Source organism: Marmota monax, unplaced genomic scaffold (genome assembly GCF_021218885.2).
Source record: "Marmota monax isolate L192 unplaced genomic scaffold, Marmota_monax_Labrador192_F-V1.1 WCK01_AAM20220418_F8-fsc00002, whole genome shotgun sequence".
Classification (NCBI taxonomy): domain Eukaryota; kingdom Metazoa; phylum Chordata; class Mammalia; order Rodentia; family Sciuridae; genus Marmota; species Marmota monax.
The window spans coordinates 9247246-9264287 of record NW_026693571.1 but is presented as its reverse complement, the minus strand read 5'-3'; the positions used below and the strand labels follow the sequence as shown (position 1 = coordinate 9264287).

General features: G+C 36.9%; 1 protein-coding gene across 1 annotated transcript in view; it reads right to left on the bottom strand.

The window, feature by feature from the left end:
- The window catches only part of Col25a1 (collagen type XXV alpha 1 chain), a 468385-nt gene that overhangs the window by 176885 nt on the left and 274458 nt on the right, over positions 1-17042 (bottom strand). Inside the window, exon 5 of the mRNA XM_058583779.1 lies at positions 1839-1856. Within this exon, the coding sequence (XP_058439762.1) occupies positions 1839-1856 (18 nt within the window). The remainder of the gene's footprint in view (positions 1-1838; positions 1857-17042) is intronic.

Here is a 17042-nt window from a genome sequence, read left to right as displayed (position 1 = left end):
GTACCACAGAATTAGAATCTGGACGGAACTTTCAAGAAAGAAGAAAGGGAAATTAGTGGATAAATACATTAACTTCCTTGCCCCTCAGCGGGATGTTTCTGAGGCATGTTCTACATTGTCTCTCACAGGTTTTTCAGCTGGATTGAGCCTCAGCTATTCACAGCAATTACCTCTTCATTAGTGTATCAGCTTTTTTGGTTATTCTGTTTTCCCAGAGTCATTTTCCCCTACAATGTCTCCTGGGATCCTATCTTGAATTACTTATGCCCAAATTCTTAAGAATTACTTGGACATGGTTGGAGATGGCTGGCTAAAACAGACGTTCTATATAAACTTCAAATGTGTTAAAGATTACAATCTTTTCAAAACTAAAACTCCAACTTTACCACCTGCTGTTTCATCTTCTTTTCCCTCAAAGGCTGAGTGTTAGAATATGAGGGTTTGGAGTCAGAATGACCTCTGCTTCCAGCTCTATGGTATCACCCAGGCAAGTAGTTTATCTCTTATGAATTTATATAATCTATGCATAAGTATATTTTACATATTTATATAGGCATATATAAATACACAAATATGTTTATATTTATATATGTACATATAAAACTACCTTCTAGTATAACCTGTCCAGGGCTACTGTAAGCATTCATTAAAATAAGGCATGCTAAGCTCCTTATACTTTGTCTTTATCCCATTATAATTTAGCTCAAATTTAGAAACAAACCATAATTCCCTTCTGTGGGTTTTTTCCTCCTCTAATAACTACCTTGAGCTCACCTGGAATGTAAGAGTGAACATTAAAAATAACAAGAATATTCTTTGATAGCAACATAAACTAGTTAAAGATGAATTTTTTTTTCTCCTGAGCTTAGTATGAAAAGAACTGTCTGAAGCAGTGAGGGTTTTTTGGATTATTATTCTTATACACAGAGCTCACAAAAACTATGAAAAAATATTCTTGTGGTCTACTGTGAGGATTATCACACGATAGGTAATTCATAATATTGACTGCAAAGATATCATGAAATGACTTATTCATAAAAAAATCTAGGACCAAAGTAGAATTCAGAAGATCAAGGAAAAAGAGAGAATGGCACTCAATAAATAATCTCATTGCTTACAGGTATTACGGTGTTCTAGGTAAAGCATTACTAATTGTACTTCCTTCCCAAGAGTACCCTACAGATTATCATTAGCACAGACACTGGGTTTGTTGAGTTTGAGTTTGTTGCATTGACTATTTCTAGATATCCCTTTCTTTTGTTTTCAGCTTTATACAAATTCTTCCCTACCCTAAAATTTTGTCATTTTCTTCAATATGATTTAAGGCTCAAAAATTTTCGGTTGACTGTATTCATGCTCAATTACAACTCATGTCAGCTGCAGTTAGTCTACACTGAAAATGTACAACAAAATCAGTATCTGTCTATATTGAATTGAGAGAAGCTAGCAGAACTTCAGTTTAAATTATCAGAGACTGTGTGGATCTACAACATTATTAGTACATAATTAACCAGTACCTAATTCAAATCAGTTCACACCCAACCTTAACTAAGTCATTCTGCCTTCCATGACAGTCGTGTGGGCCTGGTCGAGGTCAGTGAGGAGTTTTGCTTTATATGATGACACTCAGCTCAATTTGCCATCTGGCCTAACAGCTGATGTGGCTCACACAACCCTACAGAGGCCCCAGGGTTTTACTCCTGGGAAATATTTGGTCAACAATGTGGTGTCATGATTACCATCTCATAGCTTTCTTATATTCTTTGAAAAAGAACTGAAGAAAAACTTGAGGAAAATCCTAAGTTGGGTGCCAATTTATTAGAAAAGAGATCACTTACCTGAGGACCAGGCTGACCCTGAAATTGATAAGAAGAGAAACAATTATAAGATTGTTATATAAATATGTTTCACTACTAAAACTTAAATTAGCCCTGAAAACCTAAATATAGAAGCTTCGAATACGTATATTATAATATGTAATCTATCAAAGATAATAACTAACTACTAACAAACTTTGCTTTGTGGCTTCCCCAATTAAATGGTATCTTAATATTTTTACTCTACACTATTGTTCTAAAATTTTGGTATTACAATTTGTTATGTATAATTCCAAAATGATGCCAAGGTTGTAGCATGTTCTAGAATTTAACTGAGGAAAAAGAAGTCACAGGAGTATCACATCTCACAGCGTCCCAATCAACAGGCTACTAGAGGGAGGTCTTTCAGCACAGGTGTTACTAAGATACTGATTCAAACATGACATGGAGAGAGAGAGAGAGAATACAAGGTAGAAAGTTTAGTTTTAGAACTCCCTGTATCTTTGAATCTCATTGTTTCAATAATATCTTGAGTGATTTTTTTGATGAACAGCTCTCTTTTACTTTACACAATCAAACGTTAGGGCATTTTAGGAGTCTGCAAGGTCTCTGGATCATTACAGTACAACAGAACACCACCCACAGTAGATTATGTGACCTCTAGGCGATTTAATACGTGTTGAATGTCACTCTCTTGTTGTCTAAGCTGATAAAGATTTCAGAGCAGTGTAGCTGTATAGCTTCTAGCTAAAGAAAAATCACTTTTGAATAAAAATATTGATTACCCATCACCTTCTTAATCCCTAATTGAGTTTTATGTCAGAGGAGATTAAAGAATAAGTTCACTCTAAGTTGGGGAATCTATAAAAAAAATAAATGATGTGCAGTTTCATTGTATTAGCTGTATATCATTGGGTAATATGCCTGGGTACACACTCTCTCTCTCTCTCTCAGCCTCTCTCTAGGATTAGAATTTCTCTAGGAATTTCTTCTCTAACTAACTCACTGGGGATAGACCAGATAAAATACAAGAGTTTTGATTAAAAATGTGATGGAACAGATTTTATCTAGTCAAACCAGGAAGAAGAGCAAAACTAAGTTGCTGAGGATGTTATCCAATTCACTGCTATACTCTTCAGTGGTGGAGAAAGAGAAAAACAATAACTTTTATTAATTCTTACTAAGTATGAGGCACTTTGGGATATATGTTGTTTCATTTATTCCTTATAACTGCTCTACATTTGGCAAACAGAAAAACTGAGGCTCAGAGAGTTAAGCTAAAGGTTCACACAGTCTATAGATGGAAAAGCCAGAACTTAACACCAAATCTGATAGCAAAGTTCACGCACTTCCTACAAAGCCATTCGGCTTTTCCCTCTGGAAATTTAACCTCACATATACATCTAGATTTGCTGGGATAACTTGGGTACCATGGCACTCTACAGTATGCACCTCTGCTTCCAAGGCACAATCAGGACCAATAGGCACCTGGTAACTGATACCTGTACAGATACCAGTTTGGAAGAGCTTCTTCTGAAATCAGCACTAAACAAAGATTTTAGTCAAGAACCTCCAAAACCAGGTTCTCCAGTGACATGTAAATATAGGTCTAGAAGATCCATGAACTAAATAAAATTTTGATTTGTGCAATTCTTCTCGGTCCCTCTTTTTCTCTCTTCTTCCTTCCGCTCTCCTTGTCCCTACTCATCTCTCTCCACATTAAGTTTTTGGCCTTTCTAAGGTTTAGAACTCATACAAACTCAGAAATATGAATGTGCATCTCTAGAACCCAAGAATATATTACATCTCTTACATGTATTATATGAAAAGTTAAAATGTAAGATTCTTTAAAATCAGAAAATTAGTCTTCAAAAAGAACCAATTTAGCACAGTTGCTGAGATTTTCTGATTCTTATGGTTGTTCTACAAACTTTTCCTGTTCATCTTTAAAATGTGGCACTTCTGTATTATGCCAGACAAATTATTTAGCATAGCATGCACATTTATATCATCATATACAAATATAAATTGTTTTATGGACTTCATGTTAGGGAGAACAACTAGGAGTAAATGACAGTGAAATTTTAAGAAGCTGACTTCTATCTAGGCATTGAAAAGTAGCACCAGAGAACTACCATCATTTTAAAGGATGGTATATATTTCAGGTCTATGTAGCAGGTGTGTATGGGTATGTGTGTGTGTGCAGAGGATGGGGAACATGAAAAAGAAGAGATGTGGTTGGTAGAGAGGTTTCCCAGAGAAACAAGCATAAAATAGTACAAATTTGGTAACTGCCCAAAGTCACAGATCACACAATACAAGCCTTACAAATCATGCCTGCAATATGTCCTCTCCATACGACATCACAGTCTATTCACCAGTGCAAACCTACAATACACCTAAGGAGATAGTCTGGAGGCTGATCATCAGAACAGAGCCACGTGACCCAAATAGGGATGTTATCCAAGAGGATTCTGAGGGTGTGGCAGGGTCCGCTTCTTAGAGTGCAGGCAGAAAGACAGCAGAGCCCACCAGAGAATCTCAGAAACCTCCTCCTGAACAAGGGCCCTAGGTGAAAACGAGTTTGCCACAGACTAATTGCCAGAAGAGATATTTCAGAATGTCCTTACACTGCTTCTGAGTCATTTACTGAGGAGTGGAAGCATTTTCATTCATTCATAGTAGATACTTTTCTAGGTTATTCTCATTTATTGTAGTGAATATTATTAATAATAAACCATGAAAGTTAACTTTTTAAAAATTCTTCCTAAAATATACCCTAAACGAGTAGTTACAAATATGATGAACCCTCACAAAACACAACTTGAGATATTTTTTTAAAAGCAAACTTACTGAATAGGTCTCCCCCACCCCAAGCAAATCACTAGAATGTTTTACATAAATAATAATCCAAATCTAGTATAATCTAGGGCCATGCTAAGCAAGGGTTAAGTCACAGAGATTCAGGATCACACATGTCAGGGGGCATCCAGTGGAGAACTCTGGGCCTCTCAAGTGGCTGATTTACAGCCCTCAACAGCTAAAGCAGTACCCCCAGGGCAGCTCAGGCTCTAGCAGGAAGTAAGAGAAGCATCCGAAGAGCTGACTTTAAAAGTGTTAATCAGAACAGTGTGGGGAAAACCATCAGCCAGTAGCTGAGGCTTGACTGGAAAGAGTTCCAAGGAGGCTGAACACTGTGAGGCAAGTAATCCACAAAGGAACATGATAAATGAGACGACCCATCACTGGAGTATGTACTGTTACTTGAGGCAATTAAAGAGCAATAGTAATATCCTTGGCGGGGCTGTTATCACAATTATAGTTGCCAGAAATTGCTAACACACTTTGCTCAATCGACAAAGTCATTTGGATTTGTGACTAAGATAATTAGTTTCACTACATATTACTTTTTTTTTAATGGATGGTAAATCTGTATCATTTTTTTTTTCAGATGGGACCAATGTGGTTTTTTGTTGTTGTTGTTGTTGTTTGTTTTTTGGTTTTTTTTTTTTGTTGTTGTTGTTTTGGTTTTCACTTAACATATGCATAATATGCATAGACAGAGACACAAAGGTTGTAACTTTAAAATGTTATTCAAAATTTGATTGGGATAGCAGATTCACATGTATCCTTACTGTGCTCAGTTTCAAATAAAAACTCTTTCAATTACAAAATCTTGAGGGAATATTAGCATTATTCACGCAACTCAAAAAGATGCTACCTCTACTTCAAAATAATGAGAAGAAAATTGCCTCAATAACTCAGAATCTCATCATTGAGAAAACCAAGCTTGACTATTGCTTTTATTTTAGCACACTCAGAGTCCGATGTATCTCAGTCTCCTGAACTGAGGAAATCATTTCTGTTTTGCATTTGGAAACCTTACTGTCTAAAAAATGTCATTTGAATAGATATCCTATAAATTCTTAAATTTCTTAAATATTCACACATGTGGATGTCAATCTCCCCCCCCCACCACCACCCAGGTAAAAACAGCACCTGTAGCAAGCATCTGGATAAAGCTCTAGAACCACAGCAAAGGAACTCAGAATGGCAGCAAGACTATCCTAGTGGCAGGAGGTCTCTCAAGGACCAACAGGAATCCTATCATGGAACCAATGGGACCCCTTAGCCTCTCAAGAGTCTCCAGCCGTTTGACCTTCTCTGTGCCAACAAGTAGAACAGATGTACTCTGCACTTGCAGCACCAGAAAGCAGGAATTTTTCCCAGCCTCCTTGCACTGTGAATTTCAATCTCTAACACACCAGTGCTCAAGCTAGAAGATGCTTCCAAAACAATTGCTGAAATGCTATAAGCTGAAAATATTTTGACCGGCTCAAGAAGGTTTGCCAAAGATATTTTAAAGAAACATTAGAGGGGTGTCTGTTGCTACATTACAGTGTTACATTTTCAAAATAAAGGTTCTCAATCTAATATTTCAGAAAGAGTTCTCTTGGCTTCTGTTCATGGCAGAATACAAACACATCCGTGTCAAGAGGAAGTCTGCCTCCTATGGAATCTAGTTCACATAATAAAGCTGGAACTCAGGCAGCTGCAGGCAGCAGAGTCTTCTGGGGTGTGTGTGTGGTGGGGTGCATTCCTACTGACACATGTGCCACCAAACTGGAGCATGAAAGTTCTGTCTTCAAGAACTAGTGCCAAGTTTGATTAAGACTCCATACCCAATTAATAAGAGAATACACAGTTACAGTACTTTGTATGCTATACTGTACAAAAGAGCAGAGAGATTTTAAACAGGCTACATGGTCAATACCAACAATTTATTCAATTCAAATTGACATAAAAAGTGTCTATTAATTTTTAAAGCTAATTAACATGCAAATAATAAACTAGATAAAGAAGCAATTGAAGAAATAAAGCATTATGGATTATGTGTGTTAATTAAAAAATGGATTTGCAAGGACTGCATAATCTCTCAGTATCTCCAAGTGACTCAGGCTTTCAAGGACTCTTATACATTTGGTTGAAATAAACATAATTCATAATTTATATTACCTATTGTGCTGCCCTACAGGATAGATATTAATAATTCTTACCTTAGCTGCAGTCACATAATATTACTTAGATAACAGTCCTTCAATTTAAAGTTTTCTTTTGAAAAATACTTAATCCTTGATGATTTTAATGCTGGAAAGGAAAAAGCCATATTCTACTCTAGAGGAAAATAAATAGCTAGTATCAAACTTGCTTCATATTTCTCTTTAACAATTTGAGCAATAAAGTGAGCCCGAATGAACATGGAGATGGTTTTATTAGGATTGATGTAAAGACAATAAAAATTGATTCAAAACTAGGAAAATTTCTTATATAGCACTTGCCTTTCATAAATAAAAAACAAATGTATTTAAAGACGTACTCACATTTAGATGGATTCACAAGTCTTTCCCACATGAACTAAGAGGTTGCATTTTCTTATATAATACTATGTTTACTTTTTTTCTCTTATATATTCATATGAGGAGCATAAGAATTTACTTAATTTTTAAATTAAATAGTTTAATTTAAATAGTTCATTCCAATTAGGAACTATTTACATTTATGTAGATATTATCTATTCATATTGTAGTATATGAGATTCACATATAATTTCTACGATAACATTTAATATGTGTACACAAGTGTATTTATTTAGACATATAATTCTAAATCTAAAAAGAGAAAGAAAAGAAAAAAGCAAGCAAGAGAGAGAAAGGAAAGGAGGAAAGAAGGGAAATCAAAAGAAGAGAAGGGAGGATGTAGGTGAAAATAAAGTGTACAAAAACTGGTTATTTCTGGGTGGCGGAATTTTGGATAATTGCTTTATCTTTGCAGTTCTCTGTGCTTTCCCAGATTTTAGGTCTATTGTTTATTCATTTATTTTTTTTAATTTGGTACTAAGGACTGAACCCAGCAGAGCTCTACCACTAAGTCACATCTCCAGCCCTTTTTATTTTCTGTTTTGATACAGGGTCTAAGTTGTCCACGTTGCCCTCAAACTTGTTATCTTCCTCCTTATCTCAAGTACCTGGGATTACAGGTATGGACCACCATATCTGGCTTTAGGTCTTTTCTTGATTAGAAAAATACATTATCATATGATAACTATTTCATTACAGAAAAAAATTAAAAGAACCTTAATTATTAGTTGCTAATTTTTTTCCATGTTAGAGTCATTTAGTGGAAGATCTAGGTCAGTGACTTTGACCTCTGGTTTCCAACTTTTTCCCAATTCATGGTGTTCTTAATGACTTTAGAAGAATCCTGCAAAATTCTTCAAATATATTCTCCATAATTCAATGAAGGTTTTAAATTTACCTTGTAGATCCACCCCCCATCACTTTAGGAGTAGATTGGGAGAGAAGGATCAGGAGACTTATTGATTAAAATGATAGAATGTGGTGGCTCCATATAGACTTATGATAAGCCTGCTAGGCCACAGAATTTGTTGGAACCCTTGCTATTTTCCAAACCAAAATATTTGGGTTGGAATTTAGCTATGTTATTTTACAGTTCTTTATATAAAAGAACTTTTGCTTTTGACAATAAATATGTACCATACTTCTAAAAACATAAGGCTTTTCAAAATCTGGCATGAAATCAAGATTGGCTTCCAAGATAAAAATAAATGATCAGCTTAAAAGATATATGTTTAGTAGGATACAATAAACATAAGGAATATATGGGAGGGTAGACACCTGCTCCACTTCCATAGCTTTAAAAGGCCATTTTTTCTGACCCATCAATTTTCATTACATTGTACGTATTGAATAATTTGGTTTCTGCTATGTTTAATAACATCCTTCAAAGTGTGCTATTTTTATTGTTCCAAATACTGAAAGCCAATTTATGAACATCTCTCAGACTGATTAAATTTATATAAATGCCCAATTCCAATTTTTCAAATATTGTGCTAAAAAAATGGACTTACAGTACTCTGTGCAGCTGTCTTAGATGTTTTGCATTAATAAGTGAATGTTAGCAAATTTCTAACACCTAGAGTCAATTAATTCATAATGTATGAGTCACGCAATGTTTATTGCTCCAGTGAGGCAGAACCCTAAAAATTAAAATATATTTTAAAATTAGGGAGAAGTAGACAAGAATATGTGCTTTAGGGACCCAGATGTTTGGGCTGTATCATGACAACTACCACTTATTGACTACTATAAGTCTCCAAAAGTTTTACAAATGACATCTCTCTTTGTTAACAATAATCCTGCATAGGGGAAATCATTTCTAGCCATTCTGTAGTTAGACAAACCAAGTTTCAAAGAGGATAGGTAATGTTCCCTGAGTCAGCTTCTAACAGAGGGAGCTGGACCATGAACATGGATGACTGGGACCCTTTGTCTCACTTGCATCACGCTGATGGCTGAAGCCAAGGCCTAGGCGATATTACCCAGGGAAAGAAAGTACCTGGGATTCTCAGCCCTCTTTTGAGTTGTATAAATGCTACAGTTGTTCTGGTTAGCTATGAAACACTTTAAAATGTCACACGCACACCACACACCCTTAAGTTCATCTGAAGATTCCCTAGGAAATCATTCTCTTAAGGTTAAGAATCTCTAAATAGGGCTGGGGTTGTGGCTCAGTGGTAGAGCACTTGCCTAGCATGAGTGAGACACTGGGTTCAATCCTCAGCACCACATAAAAATAAATAAATAAAATAAAAAGTTATTTTAAAAAAAGAATCCCTAAATAGAGAAATAGAAACACTTGAGGGGTAAGAGGAGGAAAAGGAAAAGGAGGAACAGCATTTAAAACAAACAACAACAACAACAAAAAAGAGAGTCACAGAAATCAAGGTGGATGGGTGTGTGTGTGTGTGTGAGAGAGAGAGAGAGAGAGAGAAGAGAAGAGAAGAGAAGAGAAGAGGAGAGGAGAGGAGAGGAGAGGAGAGAAGAGGAGAGGAGAGGAGAGGAGAGATGATTATTCTAGGACTGCAAGGATTCCAGAAGTTTTACTGTAATTGATGGAGCAATGAGTCGAGGAAATTAAGACAAGAACAAGCTCCACAGATGTCAAGCAGGTGTCCTGCAAAGTGCCAATTCTGATTGGTTGCCTGGAATAATGTATCAAGAAAGCTGAGTTTAGGAAAAGAGTGCTGGAATTAATCAGCAACATCTACAGAAGGTAAAAAGTGGAAAGGATGTGTGCCAACTACTTGCTAACCTGAGTAGTTAATTTAGTAACTGTGCAAAGGAAAGAAAAGAGGGGATGGTAGAGTTGGGGAAAAGTGACTCTTTGATCTTGTAGTAAGGTGCCAGGTAATTGTAAGTGTCTCTAAACTGACAGAAAACTGTTACATTGGGAGACAGAAATGGCTTGTGGAGCAAAATTAATATGTAAGAGAACACAAAAGGAAGTAGAGCAAGAGAATGAAGATTAGGAGAAGGGACAGCACTTTACCTAAGAAGAGGAGAAACTCAAGATGCAAACTTGCATGTACAGAGACAGAAGTGGAAATATTCCATGCCCCAAACCTCAAGGGACTCTGAAGTAGAAGTCTTTTGGGAGTGGGAAGAATAAGCTTGACAGCTTATTTATGTATTCACCTAATATACGTTAAGCACCTACTGCATGCCAGACATACAGAGTAAATAAAGTCCCTGCTATCCCTCTGGCAGGAGAGGCAAACGTTAAGAGAAAGGTTTATAAATAAGATGTTAATAGTGAAGCAGAAAAATATCAGAGGATACAGAGGCTAGAGTATCCAGAGGGAGGGTGCTCTTTTACAGGTGGTTACGGGAAGACTCAGAACAGAGGAGAAGAGGCAAAGGAAAGAGCAAGAGGACATGCCCTGTAAGGTGGAGAGGGCTGTAACATGCTCTAGTAACTGACGGCACGTCCAACCTGGAGTGAGTGACAGGAAAGGGTGAGGAGTCAAGTCATAGAAGGGAAGGGGCCAGGCCCCATGGACTATGCCGGTCATGATGATGACTTGACTTGAATCTAGAAGAGGCAGGAAGTCACAGGAGAGGTTTTACGTGAGGAAGCAATACAATCTGAGGTGTTTGAAAAGGATCATGGTCACTCTGAAGAAAAAGCTGCAGGAGGAAATGGTGGACCTATGACGAGAAGTCAGGAGGTTCCTCTAACATTCTAAATGAAAGATAAATGATGGCTATGCCCGTAGGGTAGCAGTGGAGGTGAAAAGTAGTCAGATTCTGGAGAAAATTTTGAAGATAGATTGAATGTGGGGTGTGAGGGGAAAAAAGGGGGAGATGGGAATGATCCCAAGGGTTGACTGGAGCAATTAAAGGAACGTGATGCCCTTTATCCTTTATGGGTATGCAGAAGACTGTAAGAGAAGCAGCTTTAAAGAATAGAGGTGGAAATTCCAGAATTCACTTTGGACACATTGAGTTTGAGATATATATGAGACATTCACATGAAGATCTTAAATTGACAGTTGGATATACAAGTCCAGAGTTCAGAGAAGTAGTCTGGGCTGAGCTATGCACAAGGGAGCCTTTAAATACAGATAATATTTAAAGTCACAATATGAGGTCACCTAGCAAGGGAATGTAAAGAAGGAGAAAGGTCCAAGGACTGAGCCCTTCAACAGCAAATCATTCAGAGACTATGACGAAGAAATACAACCAGCTAGCAAGGCAGGCTGAGAAGTGGCGAGCGAGTCAGGAGGAGGACCCTGAGAGAGTGAGACCCAGAGAAGAGATGAGAAAGCAAGGCATTTCAAGAAGGAATCAATCAACTGGTCAAATGTGGCCCTGAAAAATTTGATCTGAACCCCGATCACTAAATTTGTCAAGATGAAGATAACCAGTGATCCTGGAAAAGAAAGTTCCAGCAGTGTGGTATAGAGATGCATACTTTAAAAGAAGAGAATAGGAAAATAGCAGTTGAGGAATATGGACAACTCTTTCTAGGAGTTTGGTTATAAGGGGGAGTGAATGAACGGATATGACAAAGAACTAGGACAGTGCAGGGAGAAAGAGGTGGGGTCAAGGAAGCTTGTGCTTTATTATGTTTTAAGATGGAAAATATGGTGGCATAATTTTATGCTAATGGAGTGATCCAAAAGAGAGGGAAAATTGATGATACAGGAGGAGGGCAATTGAAAAGCAATGATCTTGAGCAAAGCAGAGGGGACTGGACAACTGCATGAGTGAAAGGACAGTCCATGCCTGGCAACAGGAGGGAAGGAGGGCAGGAATCTGAGTGAATTAGCAGACAGGGTGGGGCAGAGTATAAATGCTACATTCTGATTTATTCCATTTTCTTATGAATAGGAAACAAAGTTATCAACAAAGCTAAATGGGAGGGAGCTATTGGAGGAATTGGGAGCAAGAAAAAGATGTAAAATAGTTAAGAAAGTAAGAGAATGACTGCATTAGGGACCTGTAATAAACTATTGACTAGCAAGCACTACCCTCTTGAGATTAGGGCTCCTGAGTTAAAAATGGTACCAGTGTTCAGAGATGTTTTCCTCCAGGCACATTCAGGGATTCTGGTCTCGGTGCCAGATAGGGTGAGCTGGTGTTAACTAGGCATGAAATTTTCCCCCATCAGGACAGAGGGAGAGAGGGAGAAGGTAGAGAGGACTGTGCAAGAACGTGATTTTGATGGTGAAGCAAGACATCTAATCTGCTAGGGAGGGAAATGAGGAATGGGAGGTGTATGAGATACTGTTTTCCACTTCTATTTTAGAAACTTCTTTTTATTCTTTCCACATTATTTTTGTGATATGCCCACAAAGCTAGACTTAATAAATTCAATTGCATCAAGACTTTTATCAATTAGTAGAGGATTGATATATTATTATTAATTTTTACTGGTAATGCTTAAACAGTTTTTAAAAAACATGCTTTTTAATTTATTTCAGCTGTTTTATGCTTCTACCTCATATTTAATTAGTCTCAGTAATACATTTTATAAAAAAATAATAAAGATATTATATTTATTCAATTAGGACTCAAAAACCACTTATGCAAACTTGGAATTTTTAATATATTCTGAATTTCCTTTTAATTCTTAGATATTGCCTTTAGACATGCTCACCGTGAGTTATCAGAGAAACTGCATGAATCACTCATGAATCACTCACCTTTTCTGTAATAAAGCCAAATGAACTTTACCAAGCAAGTCGCAACACTACAGAATGACAGTAGCTCTGTATACAGAGCACAGACAAAATGCCAGAGGAAGAACTCTTGTCCTTGGAGCCCTCAGGCAGCTCCAGCAGGATGGACTAGCCAGGTCTTAAACTTCACTTTTCCTCCATCATCAAAGGATCTCATTTGGATCAAATCAAGGTGCAGTTAGACCTGGCAGTCAAAGCCCTGGGCTCTAGTCTCTAGAGAGGCTGTTAGCCCTGTGACCTCCCTCCAATTGCTACCTGCTTCTGACCCCTGGAACACCCTGTTGCTGCTGTCCCACAGCCCCGAGTGGCCTTCTGCTCACTCCACTTATCAAAATCCCATCCATGATGAGGGGCTTATACCTCCTTCACAAAGCTTCCCCTTCTCCCCTGTGGCAGAGAACTTCATTTCCTGTGAATATCCACGGATACTGTCTCAATTCTTTCATGATGTTACAATCTGCCTGAAATTACAGGCTTGGTGACTCATCTCTCCTACTATGCTGCATGCTCCTTCAATGGCTAATGCACATGGGGCAGTGCTAATGCTTTTTGTGAACTTCAGTAGGTGCCATGAAGAGCGCCACCTCACCGTTGTGGAAACTAAGAGAAACACTGAGTGACTTGCCCAAGATTACACAATCAGTGGAAATAACTAAGCTACAGACACTCACACTCAGTTCTGTTAGATTCTAGAGTCTACACTTTTCTAACTATGATGTCATACCACACAGTCCTTGGGCAGTGAGAAACATATCATAAACATTTTACTGTAAAAATTCCTCCTTTTATGCATTTGTATTTAGTAAATATCAACTACTTAAATGTCAGGCACCACAGGGATGCTAGATAAACAAGAAAAAAATAAGATTTGGACCCTTTAAAGGGGGACTTAACAGCCACAGGCAACACAGAGGCTCAAAAAATCTTTCAGATTTCCTTATTTTGTTCCTATGCTTCCCAAGTGATTGGAAAACCTTGTAACAGAGGATCAAATTGTGAGAACTAGTTAAAATTCTCTCCTAATTAAAAAAGAATTGATTGTAATAAAAAATAAACCATTTTATTTTAACAGGGAACATTACAATTAGCGATGCTGGGATTGAATTAGAAAATGTAATATTACTGAGAGTATTCTGAATACATTTCTTTTCTTCTGTAATACAAATGTTCTCAGTTGAGACAGAGAATGTAGCTTAGCATTTTTAGAGCCACTGGCTAAATTACCTCTATTGATGAGGCTCCCCAGGTTCTTTGTGAATGATTCTAAATAACTGCTAAGGGATAAAAGAAAGTGTTGCATGGGCTGTAGCCACAGCATGCTCAGGAGTCTACTGGGGAGAGAATGGAGCACATGGCCGCATGCACGAATGGCTTCATCTCCCACCTGGGGCATGGCTGACTGGCCCACTCTGAAATTGTATAAATGAAAGGAAGTAGGCTAAGGTGGACATTTGTATTAATAATTGGTGTGCATGAAGTAAATCAGGCTAGCCCACCAGGTCCTTCTTAAAGGTAGAAAGGAAGTACAAACCTTCAGAAATAAAGTCTGCTAAAGCCATCTTTTCAAAGCTTTTGACAAAATGCAAGTCTCAGTCATGTTATTTTTTATTTTTATTTTTTTTTGAAAGGAGAGTTCAGGGGAAAGTTTCAGCTTGGTTCACACAGAACACATGCACGTATATACACATGCATGTGAACTCTTCCAAAGACTGTACAGGGACATGAAGCATGAACTAGGACATGAGCAATATGGAGACTCCTTACACATAAAGGCAGTCAAGGGACCTGGTTCTGCCATTAAGACGAGGGAGGATTTTTCACCAATGTCAGAGGGCAGGTGTAGTAGAGTTCCAGGCTCCTTGAGCTCCTGTGTAAATTCCCACATGAGCCATCTATAGTACAGTGGAATCTGGTCCCCTTGTTTGCACAGTTTGTTGCAATGCCTGGAGGGAGCAGTGTAAGGCACTTCTAACCAGGAGACCGCGAGGTTAAGTATTTCAAATAAACCATGATTCAGATTTTCAAAATTTTTCAGGAACTGATAGATTTGGAACATCTTTGCTTTATGATCCAAGAATATCATAAAGAATGAAACCTTAACGTGCCTATTTTCTGATGTAGAAAAAGTCAAGGTGTTTAAATTGTTTTCAACACCTCCTTTTCATGAACAGCACATAGTAGGTAATAAGAAGAAATATTAAACCCATTGAATGATTCTGTAGAACCATGTTTTCCCCTAAACTTAGTAGAAAAAAATCCATTGTATTTTGATGGCAATATCCTTTATCCCAAACACACATATTATTCAATCTTATGCCACTGCATAATAAATTTTGATTCTTACAGGTGTACAAACATTAATATTTAAATAATACTTGAATCCAAAAGGAACAAAATCAGTCACCAAGTTATTCAAGTATTTTAACTCAATTCAACAAGTAAATTCCCCAACCTTCTCTCAACCCCACTGCCATTTAAATTAAGATAAAGCTGGAGATTGACAAAATTTTGAAGTCTAAATCAAGTAATTAAAGGATAATCAAGTAATTAAAGAATGTTATTTAAAGAATAGGAAATAAATTCCTTCCAAAGTGCTATTCTACTCCTTAACCCCACAAGTATTTAAGAAGCAAAAAATGTAATAAATAGTTCATGGCTGACTGAAACTCAAAAAACATCTTGACCTACAAATATTCACTTCTCTTAAGATCCGAAACCTCCATATGCACAAACAGAATGCTTATTCTAATCTATCTTCAGTGTCACTCAAGACATACTTGTGATGTCGTTTGTGTCAGGATGAGGAGAACAGAATAAGCTGTGAAAAATGTCATTTCTGGAAAATTCGTTGGCTATAGTTCAGCAAGAAATGAATCTTTCTAACAGATGTGACACAATGACTTTGATGAATTGAAGCCTTTACTATATGAAGCATTTTAAAATATATTCCCTTAGAAATGAATTGATTTGGGTGCAACATACTGAATACCATTATTCACTGTGTCCTTTGTCACTACTGTCAAGTGGTTCTATGTTGGTGTAGCAATGGCCCTCTTCAAAGTCCCACTTGAGCTTCATCTGCAGTTCGTTAACTTAGAAAATGAAGAGATAACTTGGATTCAATCTCTAAGATTCTCAGCTACTAAACTCTATAATTTGAGTGTTCTGTGAATTCTCAGACTTTCTATGGTTTGAAGATTAAAATCTTAAGAAGAGATTCTTCTAAAACTTTATTTTTCTCACTTAGCAGAAAAGTTTGAGCTACCAAACATTCTGACAGAAGAGATAGTATCTTGGTTGATTTCTATAGATGCATTATTTTAAAATTTGTTAAGAATAAAAGTTTGCACATGTCAGATGCTAAAACTTAATACTCCCCTATGGGGTTAATATTCCATAGGCTAGATCTATCTATCTACACATTTTATATATATATATATATATATATATATATATATATATATATATAAAATTTATATATACTTCTACATATATAAAATATACATTATATATAACTATACATATACATGTACATATATACATATATAGATAAGTAGCTAAAATTTTATATAAGTAATATCCATATTATAGAGCTCCATAAGATAAAATGAATGGATAATGTCAAACATTCAGCTATTTTTGGTTATAAAGTAAAAATTCTGAAGGTTGCCAGTCACGATGGTGCATGCCTGTAAACTCGCAACTCAGGAGGCTGAGGCAGGAGGATCACAAGTTTCAGGCCAGCCTCAGTAACTTAACAAGTCCCTCAGCAACTTAGTGAGACCCTGTTTCAAAATAAAAAGTGTTTTGAGGGTTTAGCTCAATGTTAAAGCACCTTTGTGTTCAACCCCCAGTATCCAAAAAAAAAAAAAAAAATTTTTTTTTTTTTGAAGGTCTGCAATTTAGGATACCATTTAGAGACCACTCTTGGTATGGTAAGGTATTTAAAATCCTAGCCAGTACAGGGTGAGGCAAGGTGAAAATACTGCACTAAGAGCTGTTCTTTTGCAAGAGATTCATCATGCTGATTTTAATAGTATGCCACCTTTCATAGCTACTGTCAGTCAACCAAAGCAGGATGCAGTGAGGAAACACTTCACACTTGAAATGATTCTCACTTC